The sequence below is a fragment of the Xenopus tropicalis genome, chromosome 1 (assembly GCF_000004195.4).
Source record: "Xenopus tropicalis strain Nigerian chromosome 1, UCB_Xtro_10.0, whole genome shotgun sequence".
Classification (NCBI taxonomy): domain Eukaryota; kingdom Metazoa; phylum Chordata; class Amphibia; order Anura; family Pipidae; genus Xenopus; species Xenopus tropicalis.
This window is the reverse complement of record NC_030677.2, coordinates 147971800-147997223: the sequence shown is the minus strand read 5'-3', so window position 1 is coordinate 147997223 and position 25424 is coordinate 147971800. Positions and strand designations below refer to the sequence as shown.

At 37.2% G+C, this 25424-nt stretch overlaps 1 protein-coding gene across 1 annotated transcript in view; it reads right to left on the bottom strand.

Annotated features, from left to right (window-relative positions):
- The window catches only part of grk3 (G protein-coupled receptor kinase 3), a 127018-nt gene that overhangs the window by 30357 nt on the left and 71237 nt on the right, over nucleotides 1–25424 (bottom strand). Inside the window, exons 5-10 of the mRNA XM_002932071.5 lie at nucleotides 24715–24789; nucleotides 10394–10455; nucleotides 9096–9147; nucleotides 7731–7822; nucleotides 7421–7520; nucleotides 2211–2289 (exon numbers count right to left, since the gene is read on the bottom strand). Of these exons, the coding sequence (XP_002932117.2) occupies nucleotides 2211–2289; nucleotides 7421–7520; nucleotides 7731–7822; nucleotides 9096–9147; nucleotides 10394–10455; nucleotides 24715–24789 (460 nt within the window). The remainder of the gene's footprint in view (nucleotides 1–2210; nucleotides 2290–7420; nucleotides 7521–7730; nucleotides 7823–9095; nucleotides 9148–10393; nucleotides 10456–24714; nucleotides 24790–25424) is intronic.

Here is a 25424-nt window from a genome sequence, read left to right as displayed (position 1 = left end):
GAGGTGTGATTAAAAAAGGTAATAAGAAATAGTAAGTGTGCAGAGAGAGGTACTTTCCTTTCATCCCTATGGAGTCACAGAGAGATCTTAAAAGACTGCCTGGTGCAGTTAGTTGGTTAGCCATTAGTTTATATCTTAAACATTTTTTTCACCACCTAATGAACTACACCAGCTTTTGCTGTTCAAAATACTGCTAGCCCTACATCCTTCAGAAAAGAGTTATAAATATGTAAAAATGTATTACAAACTGGTAAAAGAAAGTCCCCTTCCAGTACTATAAGCTAAAAATTCCTGCTATACTGAGGTGCTGGAACCCTCGGCCTGTAGCAAGAGGAGGCAATCTAAGCCAATATCAACTCAAATCCACAAACTACTAAGAAGTCAAATGAATAACCACCAAAATGTACTCGGTACAAAGCAAGAAAACTATAAAAATGTAAAACGCCAGAGCATCAGGATTCCTAAAAATGTATAATAAACACAAAAATGTCACACACAACAAACATTTTGGGTGCTTTTAACCCACTGGACAGGCAGACAAGACAACCAAATGAGTACTAGCGCTGCAGAATATGTTGGCGCTTTATAAATACATTTTAAAAATTAATGTTATTAATACTAGAAGGAGCATGAAGTTATGCCATGAAGGTATGCCACATGAAATGTGATAACTGAAAACCACAGGTGTTTTAGGTTTATGACGGATATTTAAGTGAATGTTGTTGTCTCAGATATCTAAATGCAGGTCACAGAACAACTTTAATGTCCGATGAAATCTCAGAGGCAAATGTGTCGTTATCACATACTGACAGACATTGGACTGCACTGTCATAATTCCTTTGTACAATTATACAGGGCTGGCTAGACCGATAAAACTGAGTTACTGTGACTTTGCACAAGCTTAAAGTCATACTGTCATGGGAAAACATGTTTTTTTTTTCAAAACACATCAGTTAATAGAGCTTCTCCAGCAGAATCCTGCATTGAAATCAGTTTTTTAAAAATGCAAACAGATTTTCTTTTATATTGCATTTTGAAAATGCACATGAGGCTAGCCATATTTTTTCATTCCTAGGGTGCCACAGCCATGTAGCATGTGCTCTGAAGTGACTTCAGTCACACTTTATTGCTGAGCTGCAAGTTGGAGTGATATCACCCCCCTCATAGCAGCCGATCAGCAGAACAATGGGAAGGTAGCAAGATAGCAGCTCCCAATACATTCAAGTCCGACTTGGGACTCCTCCAGTTACATGGGAGTAGAAGAAACAATAGGTTATCTGAAAGCAGTTCTAATGCGTAGTGCTGGCTCCTTCTGAAAGATCAGGATCAGGCACAATGCACTGAGATGGCTACCTAAACACCAATATCACAATTAAACAAAAATACATTTGTTGAATAAAGAATAAAATTTTAAATGGTAGAGTGATTTGCTATGTAAACAGTGTAATTTAGAAATAAAATGTATAACATAAAAATCATGACAGTATGCTTTAACAATGTAACTAATGTAGAATCACAAATCCTATTTATTTTATCACATCTGTTTCATCCTTCTTCTTCCTAATTACTACCCAAGTAGCTCTCCCACTAAACACAAAAACCAGCAAGCTATGTAACCTGGTGCTCTGTCAAGGCTCAAAACTCTTGTTTGTGTGACTACTTCAATAAGCGGACCAAAAGCGTAAAAGAAATACACAGGTATAATCCAACAATACACTTGGGGATGATGGCAGACTTGAGATGCACACAGATATTAGGGATAGTGATATCAGCGTTCCTGAGAAGGCAGGATTGGTTAGGAATTTTATCTTCTTCCAGTAAAGGTGGCCATACATGGCGTGATTGACATGGTATCCAACTGACTGGCCCGTAGGCGAAATTGATGGACTCTGTACAACGAGCCACGTGCATGCAATGGCCACATTTGTTACATTTGTTGGGGCTGACCAATTCATTGACTGGAAAAGCAGGAATGTAGCTCTTCAACATTTCTTTTCCCCTGGACATTTCTGTCATGGCTAATAATCCTTTATCCACCAGTTTCACCAGTCTGAGAGGGCCCCATAACTGGCTATACATGTCCAGATGGTTTGGCAGTATGACTGAATTTAGTGGTGTAGTTATATTAAATGGCAAAACCAGTCTTAATCAGTAAAGACCAGTGGCAGAATCATGTAACCAGCACACAAAAATACTGAATATATACTTACCATTCATCAGGTCCAGGATAAAGCAGAGCTTATCAGGTGTGTGAAATGCATAAGTCATACATACTATGAACGGACAGTCCTGCAAATAAATATAAAAGCCATTAATTAATCTATTTCAGATAGTGATGCAGAAGTTTCATTATTTTGGAGTAAAATAGGTACAGGTAAACATACTATGTATTATTAGTGATTACCACTGGCCACTAAAAAAGAATAAGGTTCAGTCGCCTTGCCCTTTAAATGCAAGACTCATGCCTTAAAACAGTAGGAGTTTGGCGTCATCTCCAGTTTAAAGCCACTCTTTTCCTGACTGAACAGGAAGCATACAAGGCAAAAAGTAAAAGACGGATTTTCCCCTGAAAACATATATAATGCTTAATTTATTGGATAAAGTTTGACTAAACCATTCAAATGGTATTTAAGGTCTTATTTAGTGGTCAGGGAGACAGCCTCCTAAAAATTCAATCAGGCACAAAAGTGCCAGCTTAGCAAATATGACCGGGCAGTTAGAAACAACCATAGATGGATTGCTGTGGCATATATAGTTATGGCAAGTTAATCAATATAAATGATCTTGTTAAGCATGTACCTGCAACATAAATATGTAAAACTAGTTTGGACAAGACATAAGCAATGTTTGAAATGTTTGATGATCAAAAACTAAAAACCTATATAGCTCCAAAGCTACATCCATATATGTAAGTACTTTCAACATAATTTTTCATCTGTAGCATTCATCTAAATATAGCTCATGTAAAATGTAAAAAAAATATTGCAATGTAAGATCAATGGAACTTCGCTATATAAGGATACATTGGGTTACAGAATGACCTATAAACTGCAATGAAACCCTTGAAAAAAGTCTTTGTATATTGCTTTTAAAACAAATAATAATGTGTGAGGTTTGTATATTTTTAAATAATGAACAGGTAAACTTTTTTTGAGCATGGGTAAATCATTACTCTCTAGTGCACCTATATGTAAGACACAGCTGATACTAGGAAATCCATCCAAATAATTTTTAGGCCTCTGATTATTTTGTCTAACTTTTTTTTTTATAAGAAACTATAAACTGGACTCTGGACATAAGGCCTTTATGTCTGCCACCCAATACAAATATTTTGACTCCTGCCTAATGTGGTTTAGGGTTATAGCAACTAAAAAAACAGTGAACAAGTAAAACACAAGGCAAGCCACCTCCTATCCATCAGTATTGATCTCTTCTTACTGAGTAACCATGCAAACAAAATCAATAAAAAAAAATCTTTATATTACAAATGGCACTAACACATTTGTCGATCTGTCCCTTCATTGTTCAATCTGTACAAATGGCAGTGATATATTAATCAAGCTTTCCCACAAAGGCTCAAGGGGAACTAATGGTAGTCACCGGTTTTTAGGTCAGTCTTCCTTGAGGGCAAGATATAGTCATGGCAGTGTCATGTTTATGGATTAATCCTTCAGTTGCTAGAACTGAGCTAATACAGAGATATGTTTAATAGTTAGTTCCTACAAGTTACATTTCTTTTAAAGCAGACACAGGTTTAGTGGTCAGCTACTGCTAGACCCAAAATGGACTAATGACATATTTACGACAGTTCCTTCTTGGTTACAGATAGTAGATTATATATGATTACACTGGCAACAGTCATGATTTAAAAATAGTAATGCACCAAATTCAAAATCATGTGACTTTTTGTCCCATAAACATGGAAATTGTTTAGTGTGTGGTCGTCCTCAGCTCTTCCTTATCCCGAATTTGCAAATTATGATTGGAATTCCGTTTGGTATCTGGCCAAACCTTTTGCAAAGGATTTGGGGTTCAACCTGATACTAAAATAGTATATTCGGTGCATCCCTATTTTTAAACTACATTGATCTTAGAAAATGTTGCTACAATTACATTCCAACACACTACCTTCTGGAGCACTAAAACATTATTTTGTCTAGTCATGTGCTTAAAGAATAAACCTTTTTTTTTTTTTCTATCAGTAAAATTATTATAACCAGCCTCCAGAATTACCTACCTTTGTCCCAGCATTGGGAGTGACCTGGCTCCTCATCAGTTCCCTCATCACTTCGACTACTGTAGTGGAAGTGGAAGAGCCTTCTGCGCATGCCTGGAGGCAGCAGGAGCCACAGTCAGTGCATTAGCAGGGTTTTTTTTTTTTGATGAGACCCCTGAACAGGAAGTGGGGGCAGGGCTTCACTATGCACAAGGAAGCAAAGAAAACGATCAACTTCTAACTGAGGAGCCAAGTCACTCTCAGTGCTGGGACAATGGTAGGTAATCCTGGAGGCTGTTTAGAGTAATTTTACCGCTAGAAAAAAAGGTTTACTTATTCTTTAAAGGCAATGCCCTTACCTTTTGCACTCTTGCCTTCCAATTTGTGCCTGTACGTTACCTGACCACTTAGATTGTAAGTTCTACAGGGAAGGGACTTCCTTCCTACTGTGTCTCATACAACATGGCACAATCTCTCTGTTTGTACTTATTTATTGTAATAATTTTGACACTTGTCCTCCCTGTGTGTAACTGTATATATTGTAATACTGTACAGCACTGCGTATCCTTGTAGCGCTTTATAAATAAAGTTATGCATACACAGATATAGAAGCAGACTTATTTACTGTGAGCTGGAGTGGTGATGCTCTAAGGGGAATAAAGTTAAATCCCTTGCATGAACTAATTTGTGAACTTTTACATAAATTCTACATCAATCAAAACAGACGAAACAACACAAAGCAATGCTATAAATGGTATGTGGCCTGTTTGGTACAAAGTTAGGAAAAGCTTAGCCAGAATCTGTTTTTTTCACTAAAGCGTTTTTGTCTGAAAAGTTAGTTTACATTTATTAATGGGAGGATGCAAGTTTATTTAGTGATATATTTTCCATAGTGACTTTCAGAGCACTGAAAGTCACTCTTAGGGTGACATTATTCCTCCTGAGAGGCAATCACACAAATCTGGTAGATAGTACTATAAATGAAAATGAAACAAGGCATACCACATTATTCATTTTGCAGTCTGCAGTAAATGGGTCAATTTCACTAATGTTTCTCTGATCTCCTCTATTACCCAGTTTCTTTCTCACTTTTCTCCCAACCCAGACATTAAAATATGAGAACATTTTGTCTTCACTGTAGCATATTATGTGATTGGAATTATCATTAAACTTGGTGGTAAAAGATTTCCCTTAAAGGACATGTAAACCACACACACAAAAATGTAACCAGTGAACAGCCTCTTTGAAATCTTTCAATACCTGCCACACTGGTTGTCCAGAGGTTAATAGTAAGGCTGCAACATCTCCTTAATCACTTAGATTTGCTTCTTCTCCTGTAACCCACTCAGCCCCCTCCCTCAGGAATTTGCTTTGATTTCTGGCTTGTGGGCATGCTCAGTTGTTCTCAGCTCAGATTACTAAACATGCCCTCCAGTCTAGCAGCCAGTGAAGAGATGGCATTGCTGGTTCCCATAGAAACTCAGCTCTAGCTGTCTGCTTCAATTTTTTTTCTCCTGAGCTCAGCTTTACCATTACAGTGGAGGGGATATATGCAGTACAAATAATGCCATTTGAGTGGGGGAGACGTGCCCAACTGATATACATTGTAGGCAAATGTAGGCTTTACATGTCCTTTAAAGTTTATTATCCACATTTTCTAAAGAATAGAAGATTAATAATTCCTGTTTCTACTACAGGTAAAACTTAATACTCAAATACTTCACTGCTACCCATTATGATGCAAGAAACTGCATTCTAGCAAAAGCGAATTGTTTTAGCATAAACTAAATTTAGCAGAAGTTAATCAAGAAAAAAAATAGAAATCACCTGCAGTATTCTAATCAATTCACTATAAGAAATCACAAATTGATTACTAATTAAAAGTATCCCCTCTAAAATGTTAAATAACAAGATCATATAATAAAAATGTAAAAGATTTATTTTGTATCTCAATTACAGCCAGTTCAGCTGCAGCTCTTTTAGTAACTTCCTTGTCTAGTGTGAAGCTCTGTCCCATTTTGCTTTCTGAGCACTCCACAGAGTGGAGCTTCACGCTAGACAAGGAAATAACTAAAAGAACTGATCAGCTGCTTGTAATAGAGAGACAAAATAAATCTGTATGCAGGGAAAAGGGTATGTTATTCTGGGACATGTATAGATGTTTTACAGCTGGTTGCAGTGGAGGTTATTTACTGGTTGGCAATAAAACACTACAAGAAAATCTCCAAAACAATTCTGAAGTATTCCGATACAGCTGCAGTAAGAACAGTGAGAACCAATTAGGACACTGAATATATATTACACAGCAGAGAAATAGAATCAGTACGTAAAACTGCCTTGGAAGGTTTATTATATTTCTAACCAGTGGCGGGCCATACCTAGCATGCAGCCTAAGGCAAGTGGGTATTAGTGGTGGCGGCTTACACAGGACTATGGGTCTCAACCTAGCTTCGGTGAAGGTAGATCTGCCCGCACATGCTTTTCACTGGTGAAAACCGGTGAGCACTAAATTTACAATTTTCCTTCAGCTTGCACTACACCAATTGTGAACATGTATTGGCTAATTTACCAATACATTTAAAACCAATCAGTTAAGGAAACCAAACTTTGAAACTATGGTTATGCACTCCTGTCTGTAGTAAGGGACCATTAAACAATTATTCTTATGTGTAAAGAAGCGTCTAAAGGTTAACAGGAGAAACTCAGTTTAACAGACTATGAATGCCTAAAAGATCAAGCTGACAACATACCAAAGTTATATTCTGCTGTTGCTGTATTAAAAGTAAATACATACATTATGAGTGCAGACCCACTACAGCAAAATTAAATTATGTAAGTGTGTTAAATATGAATAAAGATCCCTTGCTTAAAACTAAAACAGTTTAAAGTAAACTGTGATTTCTATTTGGTCATATTGATTATCCATAGATAGAACTGTGTTTTGAACAACAAACCTGAGATCTGTTTAAACAGCAAAGAATTTACAATTCTGCCAACATCCTTGGTCTCCATGGTGATGGAAGACAATTTTATGCTGTGAATAATGCAGTTATTGTGAATCTAAAGTGCAATTCTTCCCTAAGAGTCCTTCAAAGACATTTCTGATATATGGAGTCACAGTTAACTCTCCTGAAACTCAGTACCAATCCTTGCATTGCTTGTGGTGATTCTGCTTATCATGAAGGGATTTCATTGGATACTTACTCCTGTGCTGACTAGGGACAACATGATTCTTTCATTTAAGGCCAATGTCTCTCCTTGTTTCATCTTGATCCTTTTCTTGTCTAAACATTTCATTGCATACCTGAAACCAACAAAGACAAAACATGTTAGATATGCATGCTGCCTAGAGAACAAACTGCTACACCAGGTGTATATTGCCACTATAACGACGCTGACTAGCAGTACTGGCTAAAGACTCTGGAAAGAAACACAGCACAATGGTATGTCAAACTTCAAGAAAGCCGTTAATAATATCCATTATCTGTCATCACTCACAATAAAGTACACTTACATTTTACCAGTATCTGCTTTTCGACAGCCATATACTTCTCCAAATCCACCTCTGCCTATTATTCGATGAACACTGAAGTCATTCATGGTCAACTGGTATGGAATTAGCACAAGATTCAAAGTTAGTGTTTATATGCATGAATTTCTCTTTTTCTGCATTTTAGTCAGTATACCCCTGAATGACCGGATCAGGTCTATCTATGTATAAAATGAGAGTGAGGTCTTTTTGTTTGTTTTTTAAATGATCCCATTTTGAAAAAATAAATAAATAAAAAGCTTGCCACTTAAACTTGGTGAGCATTTATTTTTTTCAAGAAGCACACTCAATCATAACCATCCATTTTTAAAAAAAATTAGTCCCTTGGTGTATATTAAAATTCAAGGTATTTTAATTTCTTGGTGTTAGCAACACTTTAACAACTCTATTTGATTCAAAAACTTTGAAAATTATGTCCACGATTCTATTCTGACAGATCCACAAGAGCCATCTGACGATTAAATCATTGGTACAAGGATGACTACTGCTCCTTGGCAGGCTTGCCAAACAGAACCAATTAACTTTTTATGTATGCCCATTATTACAATGTAATGGCAATACATTTCTACAGCCGCCAGAAGCAGTAATAAGCAAATTGGAAGATGATGAAAGCTGGTTATATAGAGAAAAAGCTCACATCCATTTTTACAGGTTTAGTGCATGCAACTTTAACTGACTTGTGTTATTTGCCTCAAAAAAATGAAAAAACTATGAAGAGTAATAATGCAGATCTAGGCTACAGCAAGCAGGAAAAATGTTGGCACATGAAAGGTAGTAGCATTAACAGTTCATAAATGCATGCTAACTGATGGTATCATATCTGAATTACATCATTTACAATTGGCATTTACGGCAGTCAAATCATTTCCTGATTTCTTTAAAAAAGAAAGTATCTATTCTTGTTCAGCATAAATTCGATAACTAGGGATTGAGCTGAATATATACTTTCTGCCTATAAAAAGAGAATATATGTTTTGTTGTTATTTATTGATCTAAATGGGGCAAATAGGGAAACTGTAGGATCCCAAACAAATTCACAAGATTTAAAAGGGCTGTTCATCATAAGGTCAATGAACAGAAGTTGAGCTGTAAATACTTTTTGCTCATAATTTGAATCATGTTTTACATATTTTTTTTTAATCTTGAGCAAAACAGAACAAAACTAAAGCTACTCCATGTTTGCAATTGCTTGGGTTTTGCAATCTCTTTCTCAAAAAAAGTACAGGCAAAGAACTAAAGAAAAAAATGTTTGGTTGTGTGGATCCTTTCTACAGTTAATTTCTGCTCATCTTCTAACAAATGCAAAATGTTCGATTGATTTGTACTTACATGAATATTTAGTTCCACGTTTTTCCACTGGCAAAATCTAGTAAACCTGTCACTGTAAAAATAATGTATATATTTGTGTGTGATTAGTATAGGGATAGAGACCTCATTAAACACATTCTAAATGTTCAAAAAAGGAAACAAAGTTCCCTAGACAATTTGGCAACATACTTTAAATGTATTTAAATGTTTTCAAGATGTGTGTCTCCCTGCAACAGATAAAGTGGCTAATAACTTACAATTAGAATCTACCTAAATCCACAATAAAATGTTCTCTAAAAGTACTGGATCAGCTTCCATCCATGCTACATCTGTCTTTTACGTTTAAATGCTTTCTGCAATGTCGGTTATATTGTTAACCTGAGATTGACCAGATACCTTCTCAGTTCAGATCAGAAAACCCTGCACTACATTGATGAGCCCCAAAAGGGGTGAAATCAGTCTGGAGTTGGGAATCTGCTTAGCTATTATCCTGGCTTCTGCTTTAAAAACCCAATGAGCGAGCTTTAGCCTATAGGATAAACCCATGTAAATGGTATTTTCTTGGAGCTCAATGGGTTTGGTTCCCAGAATTCCTTGTATTTATTTGCATACGTATGAGGTGGTCTCCTTAAACCTTTTGATTTATCTGTGGATCCACACCACTGGCTCTATCTAAAAAAAACTGCATTACACTGATGAAGGGTGAATCTGGAGGATTCTGGAATCTGATCACCTATTCTGACTTCCGCTTAAAAAACCCAATGGGTGACCTTTAGCCTATAGGATAAACCCATGTATATGGGATTTTCTTGGAGCTCTTTGGGTTTGTTTCAAAAATTCCTTGTGTCATTTTATCAGGAAACTGCAATAAAGTTTTTATCAAACATAAAAATTATTATTGATCAGCAGATTAACAGTAAGAGCTGCATTAACAAAACTCTTCACTAACAAAAAAGGCAGGATTTCCATAAATTGACACAAATGGGTTAAAAATGTATTATATCAGACAAACCACAAATACTGCAATCTGTAGTAAATATATTGTCTCTAATAAAATATATGTTTTTCTGTGCCAGTGGTGAGGTGTGAAAAGACAGAGATAGCTGAGGGGCTGCTGGCTTGCTGGCTTTTTACATACATACAAAAAGATCAGTTTTTCACGGAAGCCTACATGTCAATGATATGTATGTCAGTAGGGTATCCTGAAGGCAAACCTATAATCTGTGAAATTTACCCTTAGGTTTGTCAGTTTAGCACCTCAAATTTCACTGCATATATGTAAAATGTATATGTATTATTAAGTTCTTATATATTCTTACCTCTCTATAAACCTTTGGAATATCTTCCCCCGAAGGCTGTCACATATTTCTTCTATGTATGGCTGAAACAGATCAGCAGAAACCAGAAAGTATAAGACGTGTCATTAAAAAAATACAAGCATCTCCTTCAACATTAATCTACTCAGCCATTTAATATTTCCACTAAACCAGCAACTGCCTGAAGATGCATACTGAGGCTGCAATAAGCACTTTCAGGAAACATTGCACTGTTTTCAGTCAGAAATTGGTCGGGTAGACCTGTCGGGTGTCCCCATACATGGGCAAATAAGCTTACAAATCCCTCTGAAGGACCCGAATTGGCAGTGATTAAAGTGATATTGAGACTAAAAAAATTCTCTTCAAAATTCAAATGTATATTAAAAGTTACCTATAGATCATGTTGATTGTTTTTTGCAGATAGGTCTGCTTTTGTAAATAACTGTTACTTGAAAGTTCCTAAACCTGACTGTTTTGCCAACCTGACTATCCATTCTCAACCTGTCAGTTATAGCTCCTAATGCTAAAAGACTCCTGCTGCACAAATATGGCAGCCCCCTCATAGAGGAACTTGGGGGAGCAGATAGGGAATGTAAAAGCAATAGGGAAATACTTTTATGGTAAAATTATCAATAGCATGCAAATACAATGGTATGATAGATGTTTAAAAAAAAAAAAAAAAAAAAAAAGGGTTTAATTGTTGATGTCAGTATCTCTTAAAATTACCACCAATTTGCTTAAGCATAATGTGGGCAAAAGTATGCAACTATACATCATAAGTGGTGTAAAAAAAATGACAGTGTTATTTATGAAGTTGCATTATTCATTTTTTTTTTTAATTAGCAGGCAGAATTCATTACAAAGTTAAAATGGGTATTTATGAATGCGTATTTATTTACTTCAGATAAGTACTCCACCATATAGCAGGTGGTATAATTTAGAAAGGGGATTATTTTTATTTACTTCAGAAATTTACACTATATTTCAATGTTACTTCAGATTAAAGAGAGTAGGACAAGCCCTGGCAAAAAAAAAAAAAAAAAATCTTGCACAAAAAGCAGCAACTTTATACTAATTACAAGACGGCTTAAAGGAGAAAGAAAGGTAAAAACTAAGTAAGCTTTATCAGAAAGGTCTATGTAAATACAGCCATAAGCACTCACAGAAACGCTGCACTGACTTCTCTGAAAAAAGATTAGTTGTGTCTGTAATTCCTGTGCCAGATACACGCAGCTTTCAGCTAACTCCTCTCTGCTGCTCCCTCAAGAATGCTAAGAACTCACTCACTCCACCCCCCCCCCCCCCATTCACATGGTCTGGGTGTCTGTGCAGGAGTGACGCATTATGGGAACACAGCTCAGCGTTTTTTCTTCCTGTTTGACTTCTGATCATCTGAACAGGAGAAATATGGGGAGACTTAAGGGCACTATTGAGAGAACTGAAGTCTGCCTGCAGCTTGAGATTAACTCTTTACTAGCCTTTCCTTCTCCTTTATGGACAGTGGCACACGGGAAGATTAGTTGCCCAAGATAAATCTTCACTATTGCGGGCGACTAATCTCCCCAACATGCCATCCCTCTGGCAAGAATGTATATCACCGGTGAGATGGCATACACGTCGCTTCGGTTTTCCAGGAGGTTGCCCGAAGTTTCCTTGTGAGGCAAATTAGGCCGAATGAAGAGATGTGTATGTCATCCAACAGGCAATTTTTATTCTTGCTGGAGGGATGGCATGTTGAGGAGAATAGTCACAGACTAATCACAACAGCACTGTATTCTCAGCTTTCCTTTCATTACACACCTTGATAGGTATATGTGTAGTGTATTTCAACACCACCTTTTATAAATATTCCCCTAAGAGTTTAGTCACCACACAATAAAACAGATACACACAATAAAACAGCAGTCAGTATCAGTTTGGAAATGTCTTGTGTGCTGCTGTCCTAGCTGAGCTATTTGGATGTGCCTTAACCTTTTTAGTGCCACAGGACGTAGAATCTACGTCCTGTGTATCAAAGGACCAAAGTGCCACAGAACGTAGATTCTACGTCCTGCTGCACTTCCGGTTTTGGGAGCGGAGGAATGGCTTTTCAAGCCATTCCTTCGCTCCCCACTCGTTCCCCAGCCTCCAGACAACAGTCAGAGGTGGGGAACGAGTGGCCCCTGGGCAGCGATCGCCCAGGGGCCCCATGATACATACCTGCCATCCACGTGGCTTCCTGTGCAGCTCCTCTCCCTTCCGCAGCTTCCCCCTCTGGCCCCCCTGCTTCCTGACACGCCCCCTCACATGATCTACTGCTGCTGTGCCAGATCGAGTTTCTCCTGCAGATCCTGATCTTCTAGACCCCAAGTAAGTGGCAAATACACACACAAACACACAATCACACATTTATTACACTAATACACACTTATACTCACACTTACACACCCACACATGCATTTTTGGGAGGTTTTCAAACATTTATCACTTACAGCACTTAGAGAAAACTCACACTTGGTTGCACACTCGCACACATGCACACAAAACACATTTTACACACATGTACACACATACTTACACACTTATGTAATTTTGTAATAATTTTTTTTTTTCTAATCGCATCGTTTTTATTCTTGCCTGAAAAAAATGTTTTATTGCCATTGCGGATAGTGTATTCGCTAACCGCACTGCGCAATACCTTTTGTGTATTATTTTGGTGTTTCTACTACATTTTCTGTGATTTTGGTGGATTTTTGGGTATTTTACTGCATGTTTAGCCATTTTATAGCATTTTCAGTTATGCATAGTTGTTGTTTGCTTGACTTTGTCTGTAAAACTTATTTGCCCTAGCCAAAATACTCAAACTGTTATTCTGCCCGCAGATATTATTAGGCAAAAAAAAAAAAATGATTTTAGTGATTTTTTTTTATCTTTATCAATTTTATTGCTTTTTACATTGTTCTTTGTTACTTGTCTTTGCACATGGACATTTTGTCTGCTGTATTTCAATTTGGCATCCTCTGTACCCCACATAGTTTGGTAAATCTATTCATATTGGGCATCAAACTGTTCAGTAGACTAGTGGCGTTCATACTTAGAGTGTTTTATGTTGGTACGTTACTAAATGTGGGGTACACAATGGGGCAACATGCAAGCTTTGTGACGATTTTCAGAAATGTCACAAAAACAGTTCTGTTTAGCATAGCTTTGTAGTTTGGTAGTTTGCAGTAGAAAGTTTTATTTACCCATTTTTGTTTTGTCAGAATGTGTACTTTCGGAAAATATATGGGTTTCTAGGGTCTCTTTACTGTTAGGGGCTCGTATGGCACATAATACACATACCGGGTGCAAAAACTGCATGAGCCGAAGCATCTTATGTGAAAATTCATATGCACTATTTTTACTTGGGTGCCCCTGTACCCCACATAGTTTGGTAAATCTATGCATATAGGGCATCAAACTGTTCAGTAGACCCCTGGCGTTCATATTTAGAATGTTTTATGTTGATACGGTACAAAATGTGGGGGTACATAATGGGGGTAAAATGCAAGCTTTGTGACAATTTTCAGAAATGTCATAAAAACCGTTCTGTTTAGCATAGCTTTGTAGTTTGGTAGTTTGTAGTAGAAAGATGTATTTACCCATTTTTGTTTTGTCAGAATGTGTACTTTCGGAAAATATATGGTTTTCTAGGGTCTCCTTACTGTTAGGTGGTCGTATGGCACATAATACACATACCGGGTGCAAAAACTGCATGAGCCGAAGCATCTTATGTGAAAATTCATATGCACTATTTTTACTTGGGTGCCCCTGTACCCCACATAGTTTGGTAAATCTATGCATATAGGGCATCAAACTGTTCAGTAGACCCCTGGCGTTCATATTTAGAATGTTTTATGTTGATATGGTACAAAATGTGGGGGTAAATAATGGGGTAAAATGCAAGCTTTGTGACAATTTTCAGAAATGTCATAAAAACCGTTCTGTTTAGCATAGCTTTGTAGTTTGGTAGTTTGTAGTAGAAAGATGTATTTACCCATTTTTGTTTTGTCAGAATGTGTACTTTCGGAAAATATATGGTTTTCTAGGGTCTCCTTACTGTTAGGTGGTCGTATGGCACATAATACACATACCGGGTGCAAAAACTGCATGAGCCGAAGCATCTTATGTGAAAATTCATATGCACTATTTTTACTTGGGTGCCCCTGTACCCCACATAGTTTGGTAAATCTATGCATATAGGGCATCAAACTGTTCAGTAGACCCCTGGCGTTCATATTTAGAATGTTTTATGTTGATACGGTACAAAATGTGGGGGTAAATAATGGGGTAAAATGCAAGCTTTGTGACAATTTTCAGAAATGTCATAAAAACCGTTCTGTTTAGCATAGCTTTGTAGTTTGGTAGTTTGTAATAGAAAGATGTATTTACCCATTTTTGTTTTGCCAGAATGTGTACTTTCGGAAAATATATGGTTTTCTAGGGTCTCCTTACTGTTAGGTGGTCGTATGGCACATAATACACATACCGGGTGCAAAAACTGCATGAGCCGAAGCATCTTATGTGAAAATTCATATGCACTATTTTTACTTGGGTGCCCCTGTACCCCACATAGTTTGGTAAATCTATGCATATAGGGCATCAAACTGTTCAGTAGACCCCTGGCGTTCATATTTAGAATGTTTTATGTTGATACGGTACAAAATGTGGGGGTAAATAATGGGGTAAAATGCAAGCTTTGTGACAATTTTCAGAAATGTCATAAAAACCGTTCTGTTTAGCATAGCTTTGTAGTTTGGTAGTTTGTAGTAGAAAGATGTATTTACCCATTTTTGTTTTGTCAGAATGTGTACTTTCGGAAAATATATGGTTTTCTAGGGTCTCCTTACTGTTAGGTGGTCGTATGGCACATAATACACATACCGGGTGCAAAAACTGCATGAGCCGAAGCATCTTATGTGAAAATTCATATGCACTATTTTTACTTGGGTGCCCCTGTACCCCACATAGTTTGGTAAATCTATGCATATAGGGCATCAAACTATTCAGTAGACCCCTGGAGTTCATATTTAGAATGTTTTATGTTGATACGGTACAAAATGTGGGGGTACATAATGGGGTAAAATGCAAGCTTTGTGACAATTTTCAGAAATGTCATAAAAACCGTTCTGTTTAGCATAGCTTTGTAGTTTGGTAGTTTGTAGTAGAAAGATGTATTTACCCATTTTTGTTTTGTCAGAATGTGTACTTTCGGAAAATATATGGTTTTCTAGGGTCTCCTTACTGTTAGGTGGTCGTATGGCACATAATACACATACCGGGTGCAAAAACTGCATGAGCCGAAGCATCTTATGTGAAAATTCATATGCACTATTTTTACTTGGGTGCCCCTGTACCCCACATAGTTTGGTAAATCTATGCATATAGGGCATCAAACTGTTCAGTAGACCCCTGGCGTTCATATTTAGAATGTTTTATGTTGATACGGTACAAAATGTGGGGGTACATAATGGGGTAAAATGCAAGCTTTGTGACAATTTTCAGAAATGTCAAAAAAATCGTTCTGTTTAGCATAGCTTTGTAGTTTGGTAGTTTGCAGTAGAAAGATGTATTTACCCATTTTTGTTTTGTCAGATTGTGTACTTTCGGAAAATGTATAGTTTTCTAGGGTCTCCTTACTGTTAGGGGGTCTTATGCCGCATAATGCACATGCCGGTAGCTTATATTGCAGTGTATACACTTTGTATGCGCTAACTTCCTTTTGGGGTCTCTAAATGCCAGATACATCGGTGATCCTATGCACAATGGGCATCAAACTGTTCAGCGGACCCTTGGTTTTCATATTTAGGGTGTGTTTTCTTGGTACCTAATGTTATGTGGGAGATATGGTGCTTGAAAGTGGAAGATTTGATGTGATTTTCAGGTATTTCACCAAAACTAGCAATTTTGGGAAAGCACTGCGACTCTGTAGTTTGGAGTAGAAAGACATGGGTACCAATTTTGAATTCGCCCGAATGTGTACTTTCCAAAAATATATGGTTTTGGGGGGTCAATGTATTTTTGTGTGTTTTTACCCCACAGAAAATGCAGTAATCGTGTTGAATTTTCAGTAGCTAAAGAGACCTCTGGGGCAATCTCTATGCACTGACGTCCTTATGGGGTCTCTAAATGCCAGATACAGTGCTGATCCTATGCACAATGGGCATCAAACTGTTCAGCGGACCCTTGGCTTTCATATTTAGGGTGTGTTTTCTTGGTACCTAATGTTATGTGGGAGATATGGTGCTGGAAAGTGGAAGATTTGATGTGATTTTCAGGTATTTCACCAAAACTAGCAATTTTGGGAAAGCACTGCGACTCTGTAGTTTGGAGTAGAAAGACATGGGTACCAATTTTGAATTCGCCCGAATGTGTACTTTCCAAAAATATATGCTTTTGGGGGGTCAATGTATTTTTGTGTGTTTTTACCCCACAGAAAATGCAGTAAACGTGTTGAATTTTCAGTAGCTAAAGAGACCTCTGGGGCAATCTCTATGCACTAACTTCCTTATGGGGTCTCTAAATGCCAGATACAGTGCTGATCCTATGCACAATGGGCATCAAACTGTTCAGCGGACCCTTGGCTTTCATATTTAGGGTGTGTTTTCTTGGTACATAATGTTATGTGGGAGATAAGGTGCTTGAAAGTGGAAGATTTGATGTGTTTTTCAGGTATTTCGCCAAAACTAGCAATTTTGGGAAAGCACTACGACTCTGTAGTTTGGAGTAGAAAGACATGGGTACCAATTTTGAATTCGCCCGAATGTGTACTTTCCAAAAATATATGGTTTTGGGGGGTCAATGTATTTTTTTGTGTTTTTACCCCACAGAAAATGCAGTAAACGTGTTGAATTTTCAGTAGCTAAAGAGACCTCTCGGGCAATCTCTATGCACTGACGTCCTTATGGGGTCTCTAAATGCCAGATACAGTGCTGATCCTATGCACAATGGGCATCAAACTGTTCAGCGGACCCTTGGCTTTCATATTTAGGGTGTGTTTTCTTGGTACCTAATGTTATGTGGGAGATATGGTGCTTGAAAGTGGAAGATTTGATGTGATTTTCAGGTATTTCACCACAACTAGCAATTTTGGGAAAGCACTGCGACTCTGTAGTTTGGAGTAGAAAGACATGGGTACCAATTTTGAATTCGCCCGAATGTGTACTTTCCAAAAATATATGGTTTTGGGGGGTCAATGTATTTTTTTGTGTTTTTACCCCACAGAAAATGCAGTAGACGTGTTGAATTTTCAGTAGCTAAAGAGACCTCTGGGGCAATCTCTATGCACTGACGTCCTTATGGGGTCTCTAAATGCCAGATACAGTGCTGATCCTATGCACAATGGGCATCAAACTGTTCAGCGGACCCTAGGCTTTCATATTTCGGGTGTGTTTTCTTGGTAGCTAATGTTATGTGGGAGATAAGGTGCTTGAAAGTGGAAGATTTGATGTGTTTTTCAGGTATTTCACCAAAACTAGCAATTTTGGGAAAGCACTGCGACTCTGTAGTTTGGAGTAGAAAGACATGGGTACCAATTTTGAATTCGCCCGAATGTGTACTTTCCAAAAATATATGGTTTTGGGGGGTCAATGTATTTTTTTTGTGTTTTTACCCCACAGAAAATGCAGTAAACGTGTTGAATTTTCAGTAGCTAAAGAGACCTCTGGGGCAATCTCTATGCACTGACGTCCTTATGGGGTCTCTAAATGCCAGATACAGTGCTGATCCTATTCACAATGGGCATCAAACTGTTCAGCGGATCCTTGGCTTTCATATTTAGGGTGTGTTTTCATGGTACCTAATGTTATGTGGGAGATATGGTGCTTGAAACTGGAAGATTTGATGTGATTTTTAGGTATTTCATCAAAACTGGCAATTTTGGGAAAGCACTACGACTCTGTAGTTTGGAGTAGAAAGACATGGGTACCAATTTTGAATTCGCCCGAATGTGTACTTTCCAAAAATATATGGTTTTGGGGGGGTCAATGTATTTTTTTGGGTTTTTACCCCACAGAAAATGCAGTAAACGTATTGAATTTTCAGTAGCTAAAGAGATCTCCTGGGCAATTTGTATGCACTAACTTCCTTATGGGGTCTCTAAATGCCAGATACATTGGTGTTCCTATGCACAATGGGCATCAAACTGTTCAGCGGACCCTTGGCTTTCATATTTAGGGTGTGTTCTTTTGGTACCTAATGTTATGTGGGAGATAAGGTGCTTGAAAGTGGAAGATTTGATGTGATTTTTAGGTATTTCATCAAAACTGGCAATTTTGGGAAAGAATTGCGACTCAGTAGTTTGGAGTAGAAAGACATGGGTACCAATTTTGAATTCGTCCGAATGTGTACTTTCCAAAAATATATGGTTTTGGGGGGTCAATGTATTTTTTTGTGTTTTTACCCCACAGAAAATGCAGTAAATGTGTTGAATTTTCAGTAGCTAAAGAGATCTCCTGGGCAATTTGTATGTACTAACTTCCTTTTGGGGTCTCTAAATTCCAGATACATCGGTGATCCTATGCACAATGGGCATCAAACTGTTCAGTGGACCCCTGGCTTTCATATTTAGGGTGTGTTTTCTTCGTACCTAATGTTATGTGGGAGATAAGGTGCTTGAAAATGGAAGATTTGAGGTGATTTTTTAGAATTTTCATAATTTTTTATAGAAAATGCTAAATTCAGTAAAGCATTGCCGTTTGGTACTTAGGAGTTGGAAGACATAGTTACCCATTTCGGATTCGTCAGAATGTGTAGTTTTCAAAAATGTATGGTTTCCTGGGGTAAACCTAATGTTCCAGGATTTTTGGCTTTGGAATGTAAAGTATGCCGTATTCTGCTGTAATGCTTTGAAAATTTAGTAATTTACTGCTGGGAGTTTTTGATCTATAGAAGTCAGAAATCTCAATAAAACTATACATATCAGGTATTGGCACGTTCGGGAGACATGAGGCTTTCCAAATCAGTTGAATTTTTGTCCATAAAATAAAATGTGTTTCTGGTAGAAATCCTTATATCATGAAAAATAGCATTTTTTCTTTTTTTTTTTGTATTTCAAGCTCTAAATCTTGTTCCAGAAGTGGAAATACACAAAAACTCAGGTAGATTTGGAAAGCTCAGGTTCTCCTGAAAAAAACAATATATAGTTTGCCTACCTAAACTTAACCCTGCCCCCAGTAAAAGCCCCTACATTGAGAGAGCACAGAATGTTCACAAAACGTCTGGCACTGGGGGGAACTGAAATGACGAATTCGGCTGGCACTTAAAGGGTTAAAGGGATTCTGTCATGATTTTTATGGCATGCTTTTAATTTCTAAATTACTCTGTTTACATAGCAAATAATTCACTTCCATTTTCTTGAACCAACAAATTTATTTTTTAATTGTAATATAGGTGTGTAGGCAGCCATCTCAGTGCATTGTGCCTGATTCTGAGCTTTCAGAAAGAGCCAGCACTACACATTAGAACTGCCTTTAGGTAACCTATTGTTTATCCTACTCCCATGTAACTGGAGGAGTCCCAAGCTGGACTCCAATGCAGGATTCTGATGGAGAAGCTCTATTAACCTGATGGGTTTTGAGAAAAAAAAAAAAAAGTTTTCCCATCACAGTAAAAAACGTAAGATTTTGGTTGGAGGAATTACTGATGAGCTAAATATACAAAGAGGTATAATATTTTTTATATTTTTATGTATCATGTTTTTCATGGCAAGAACTTCTAGAGCAGAGTATTACTGTGCCCCTGATGTCCTGTCAAAATAGGAAGGTTAGGTGACCTGAAATTTCAGAGATGCTAACTAGTGATGATCGAAATTCTTTGCCAGGTTCCACTGCGAAAAAACAATCCACTGGCTGCAAAAAAAGGTGTATGGCTTTAATGCGCTTTGCAAAATGGGACTGATATGCTCATCACTAATTCTAACTGAATATCTGCATGCAACTAATGGAATTGCACTGTGATAAGTAAAAATGGATCCTAGCCCTGTATTAAAGGAGAACTAAAGCTTAACTTAAGAAGTAGGCTAGAAATGTTGTACATTATGTTCTTGACTTCTGTATTAGCCCTAGGCAACAACAGCCCTTTAGCAGGGAAGATCTGTGCCTCCAACGATGCCCCAGAAGCCCCCCATCTTCTTTTCTGCTGATTCACTGCACATGCTCTGTGCTGCTGTCAGTTACTGAGCTTAGGGACAAACAATATACTGTGTATATAGAATATAAATGTCACAATATATGGCTGATTAGTAAATAATACAGATTACTACTGCATGGAAGCCCAGTGCAGTTAGCATCAGAAAATAATAACCAGCCCTGTAGCATCACCCTCTATGACAGACAAACTCTGGTCCTTGATAATTTGCTAGGACCCCTAAGCTTAACATCAAAACAGCTTCCCAGAGCACACTGAGTATGTGCAGTGTCCCTGATACAGACGGCACTATGGTGACCCCAGTGATAAATTTGAAGTACTGGATAATTACTACTATGGAGATACTGAATGGAGAAAATGTGTGCACCTTTGTAACTGGGAAGAAATGTGTACATCAAACCACAAGCTTTGGGGTATACTACTATAAAGGCAGTCTCAGCAATGCAATACAGGAACACAGCTAATGACAATCAGTTCTAAGAAGTAGAAGTTGCTGTCTGTAGACATAAATAACTTCTCAACAAAATGTTTGCAATACATGTTAGTACAACTGAGCTTTCCTCTAAATCTAGTGTCTATTAGATGCTCTAAGAAGTAAAAGTTACATCCAGAGACAAATAACTAGAGAGAAAAATTACTCCAATACATTTTAGTGTTAAATCTAAACTATTATAAATCCAATATAGTTTATTATAGGGGCATTGCCACACTGGGCTTTTCATTTTAAAGTGGGAAATCTCCGCTCTCATGGGTGATGAAATGCCCAACAATTTCTGCACTTTCACTTTCCTTTCAATCACCACATGTAACACACTTTCTCAGGCCATCCATGTTTTAGTACTTCAGTCTGTCAGTCCCTGGCTGTATAGAGGGAAGTGGTGGCCCACAGATGCTTATGGCAGTACTTAACTTCCTTTTTCCACTGAAGCTGTCTTCCTTAGATGAAAAGTGCCAATGTCATCATCTATTTATATAGCAACAGCAAGATAGCCAACAATGTTCTACATTAATTTATAATAAATGGGGGTCTTACAATAGTTTAACAAAAAAAGTTGCAAAAAAAAAAATGTAATCTGAGGGCCCTGCTCATATGGCTCATACCATTGTAAGCTCCATCATTAAGTTAAATAAGCAAAAATAAAACCCTGACCGCTGCCATGATGACACATTAGGAAAGGGCATTAAAAAAACCAGTCAATAGCACAGAGCCTGCATTAAAAGGTAAAGAAGGGATTCCTTGCATTTAGTAATCAGCCTCCTAAAGAGAGAGAGGGAATTAACTTATGGTGCCTTTGCCCCCCCTAGGAAAAACAGAAAAATAGTAATGAAATATAGGCTCACAAATTACAGAATGTTCCAACTCATTTGCAATTCACTGGCAGATGAAAACAACTGAAGGTAAACAGCTGTCAGGCTGTGAACTGATCAAGCCTTGGGCGGTGTGTGCTAAGGGCAGCTTATTAGATAACATGGACATCCTGACAGCGGCTATTTTAGGTACTTTACATGTCACTGTGCTTTTCTAGCTTCCTTCAGCCTCATTTCCAATAAACACTTCTATAATAGAACACGTGCCTGTGCATTAATCTATGCCTGCAAGCTTTTTCTTCAGATAAAAAAAAATAATAAATTTGCCAGTGAATCAGAAGAGAATTTAATAAAGCAAAAAACAATAGTGTATATAAGGTTATTATATATGAGATTATTATTACTATTTTGATTATCATAACAAAAGGTAGCAGGGTCTAAAACAGCAAATGACAAATATTTTATAATGAGTGACCCATTATATTTACATGATATTTGATATATATATATAACTTATATAATATATTATATAATATATGATTCAATTAAGCCTTCTCTAAAAAAAAAAGGGACCAAAAAAGGTGAGACCAACAATATCTACAATGTCACCAAAAGTCCAGGGCCAAACCTGGTTTGCAATTAACTTGCTGATGCATACTATTTTAAAAAATGCACTATGAAGAACTATTAACACCCAGAAATGAAATTATCCTTAATGTGTTTACACGTTAAAAGGGCTGAATACTGCATTTCAAATGATTTTAATGACTACAACTCATGCTGAACATATTTAAAAGGGCCAAAAAGTACGTGAAATCTATGTTTTTGTTATTTAGTTTCCAGTTGTTCTTGCAAGCTATTGTGGGGGGAAGAGCTGATGGTTGTAGTGTATCAGATTACCAGTTCACAGAAAAATACTCGGCATATTGCATTGTTTAGACTTCTGAAAGCCAAAACAAACACAACAAAGGAGGAAAAGGAAAGTGTTGTTTATACATTGCTCATTGTCTCTTTTTTAAAAAATAAACTTAGCTCATTACAGGTGAAAGGAGGTTTAGCAAATGCAAAAATAAAACACAAATTAATGCTTTATGATGATATCTACTGTACAGCGATGTGTACATAAGTAGCGCTTTATAAATAAAGTTATACATACATATAAAAAAAAGTTTGAAGCATACTACATTACAGAATATGTTCCACTTATTTAGATCATGTTGTAAAAGGTGCATACTGTCCTTTTAACTTGGTCTGCACTTTGACAAAATTGGCATTATTTCTAAAATGTACAATAATTCCATTTAAATGTAAATGCTTCCTGGGGGCAGGCAATAATTATGTATTCTCTAAGGCTCCACTGAACAGATGGGGCAAGATTGTGTTTAGACAGCTGATAAAAGATGGCCAAACACAGCAGTGGTCACAACACACTACATTAAAGAACAGGACTTCTGGCACAAAGAAAATATGTCAGATCCTTTAAGTATCTAAATCCAGAAATTGTTTCCTCTACCATTATACTCATCACGCCAAGCAGACTCAAAGAAACTCAAAAGAAATGCAAATGTTTTAAAACCATACTTACATCAAATACATTCCTAAAAAACATGCCTTTAATTTTGACTATGTAGCCAGCCACAGTGTAGCATCATATATGGAGAAAAAAATGGGACAAAAATGTTGCCTTTATGCCAGAAGTCTTAATGGATTGCCAAAAGGTTGAAGAAGCTGGACATACATTGCAGAAGGGCTATAATTCTTTATACAGACAAAAAAAAGTGCAAAGACACAGTTTCTGTGATGCATTTTACACCGACAGTAACCATATAAAAGACTGATAATGAACTGGGAGAGACTGTAAAGCTATAAGTAAACTTGTTTAAAAAGCCGACAACCATAGAAACAGGTTATTGTTACGTAAACTGTATAAAATGTACATTTTACACTATTTTACTAACTATGAAAATGAACATTTCAATAGCTGGATTGTCCAGTGAAGTGCAGAATAAATCTGGTGTGCATATTTCAACAAATGGCATTTAGGTTGAGTGTAAATTTAGACACTGCAGATTTATAGTTAGGTATTCATTTTTATGTTGGATTTTTTTTTAATACACATGTCAAGGATAAAGGATTGCATTACCCAAAACTGACTAACAGCATCCCAACACAAATTTGGCCAAAACTATCAGGGGCAGAATGGCTATCAACACCATAAGCAATGAAAAGCACGGACTGAAAGGATACAAAGGTCACCAAAATTGTGATCTGGAGCAGAAGTAACTTGGGTTTCCTTGGGTGATATAGCACCCATCACAATCTGTATCTGACACATGTGGATCAGAAAATTTGTCCGAAAGCTTAATGCCAACTACCAAGCTTTGAAGGGAAGGAATAACAGACAAATTTTCAGTGAAAGCAAATCGCAATAATAGTAGTGGAAGAACTTGACCTGCACAGAGCCCAGACCTCAGCACAATGAAAATTTATGGCCTGAACAGGAATGCCAACTGTGAGCCAGGCCTAATTGCTAAATGTCAGTGCTGAACCTCAGGGTTATGACTAAATTGGAAACAACTCTACCAACTGTGTTGTAAAATATAAAGAAGAGCCTTCCCAGGAGAGTGGAGGCTGTCCCAGCAAAAGGTATGACAACTTCATAATAAGACAAAGGTTTTTAAATCAGATGTTTAACTAGAGGGTGTCCAAACACTGTTATCTTGATCTATATCCATCAGTTAAAGCAGTTATGTATTGCATACATGTATATACAAACTATGTATTGCATATATCTATCAACATTATATGGACTCAAACTGAGACTGAGAAAAAACTGAATTTTTAAGGCTTACCTGAAATAATGTAGGTGGCACTTGTTTCTTAGCTAAGTGGGCTTGTACATGATCTACTGCTTGCTTAGAGAATGGCTGTGAATAGTAAAACGGAACAATTGTAAAAAATGTTATCGGCATAAACAAATTTAAGAGACTTTTAAGTTGATACACAGATCAATATAAGGAATACTGAGCAGATAACAGGAGATAGGGTGTAGTGTACCAAGTCAAAATTCCATTACAAATACTTGCATTTAAAAAAGGCTTCGCCACCCTTCCAGTGGATGCCATTGGTATAATTATTTTGTAAGGTCACTCTACTTAAGTGACTCAATTAGGCCTTAATCCAGGTTAGGTTAAGTCAATTCCAGAGTTTAATACATTTTTTTGACCCGTACAACCTCTCAGGGTAGTTGTGCTAAGACTCAACAATCATGGGATCCTCTAGCAGCAGAGCACTTATAATAAAAAAAAGTTAACAATAACTTACTCTTGGAAAGCAAACAAAGGCTATAAAAAGCTTTTAAACAAATATTTGTGGTGTTATAGATACATTGCTGTACAGTACAACTTAAGGTGGCCATACACTGTAAGATGCGCTCGTTTGGCATGTTCTCCTGATATGCCCACCTATGGGCCCTAAGGCCAATTGATCAAATTAAAATGGCATATGTGCCGTTAGATCGGGGACCGTATCAAAGAGTTGATGTTGTTCCTGATACGAAACA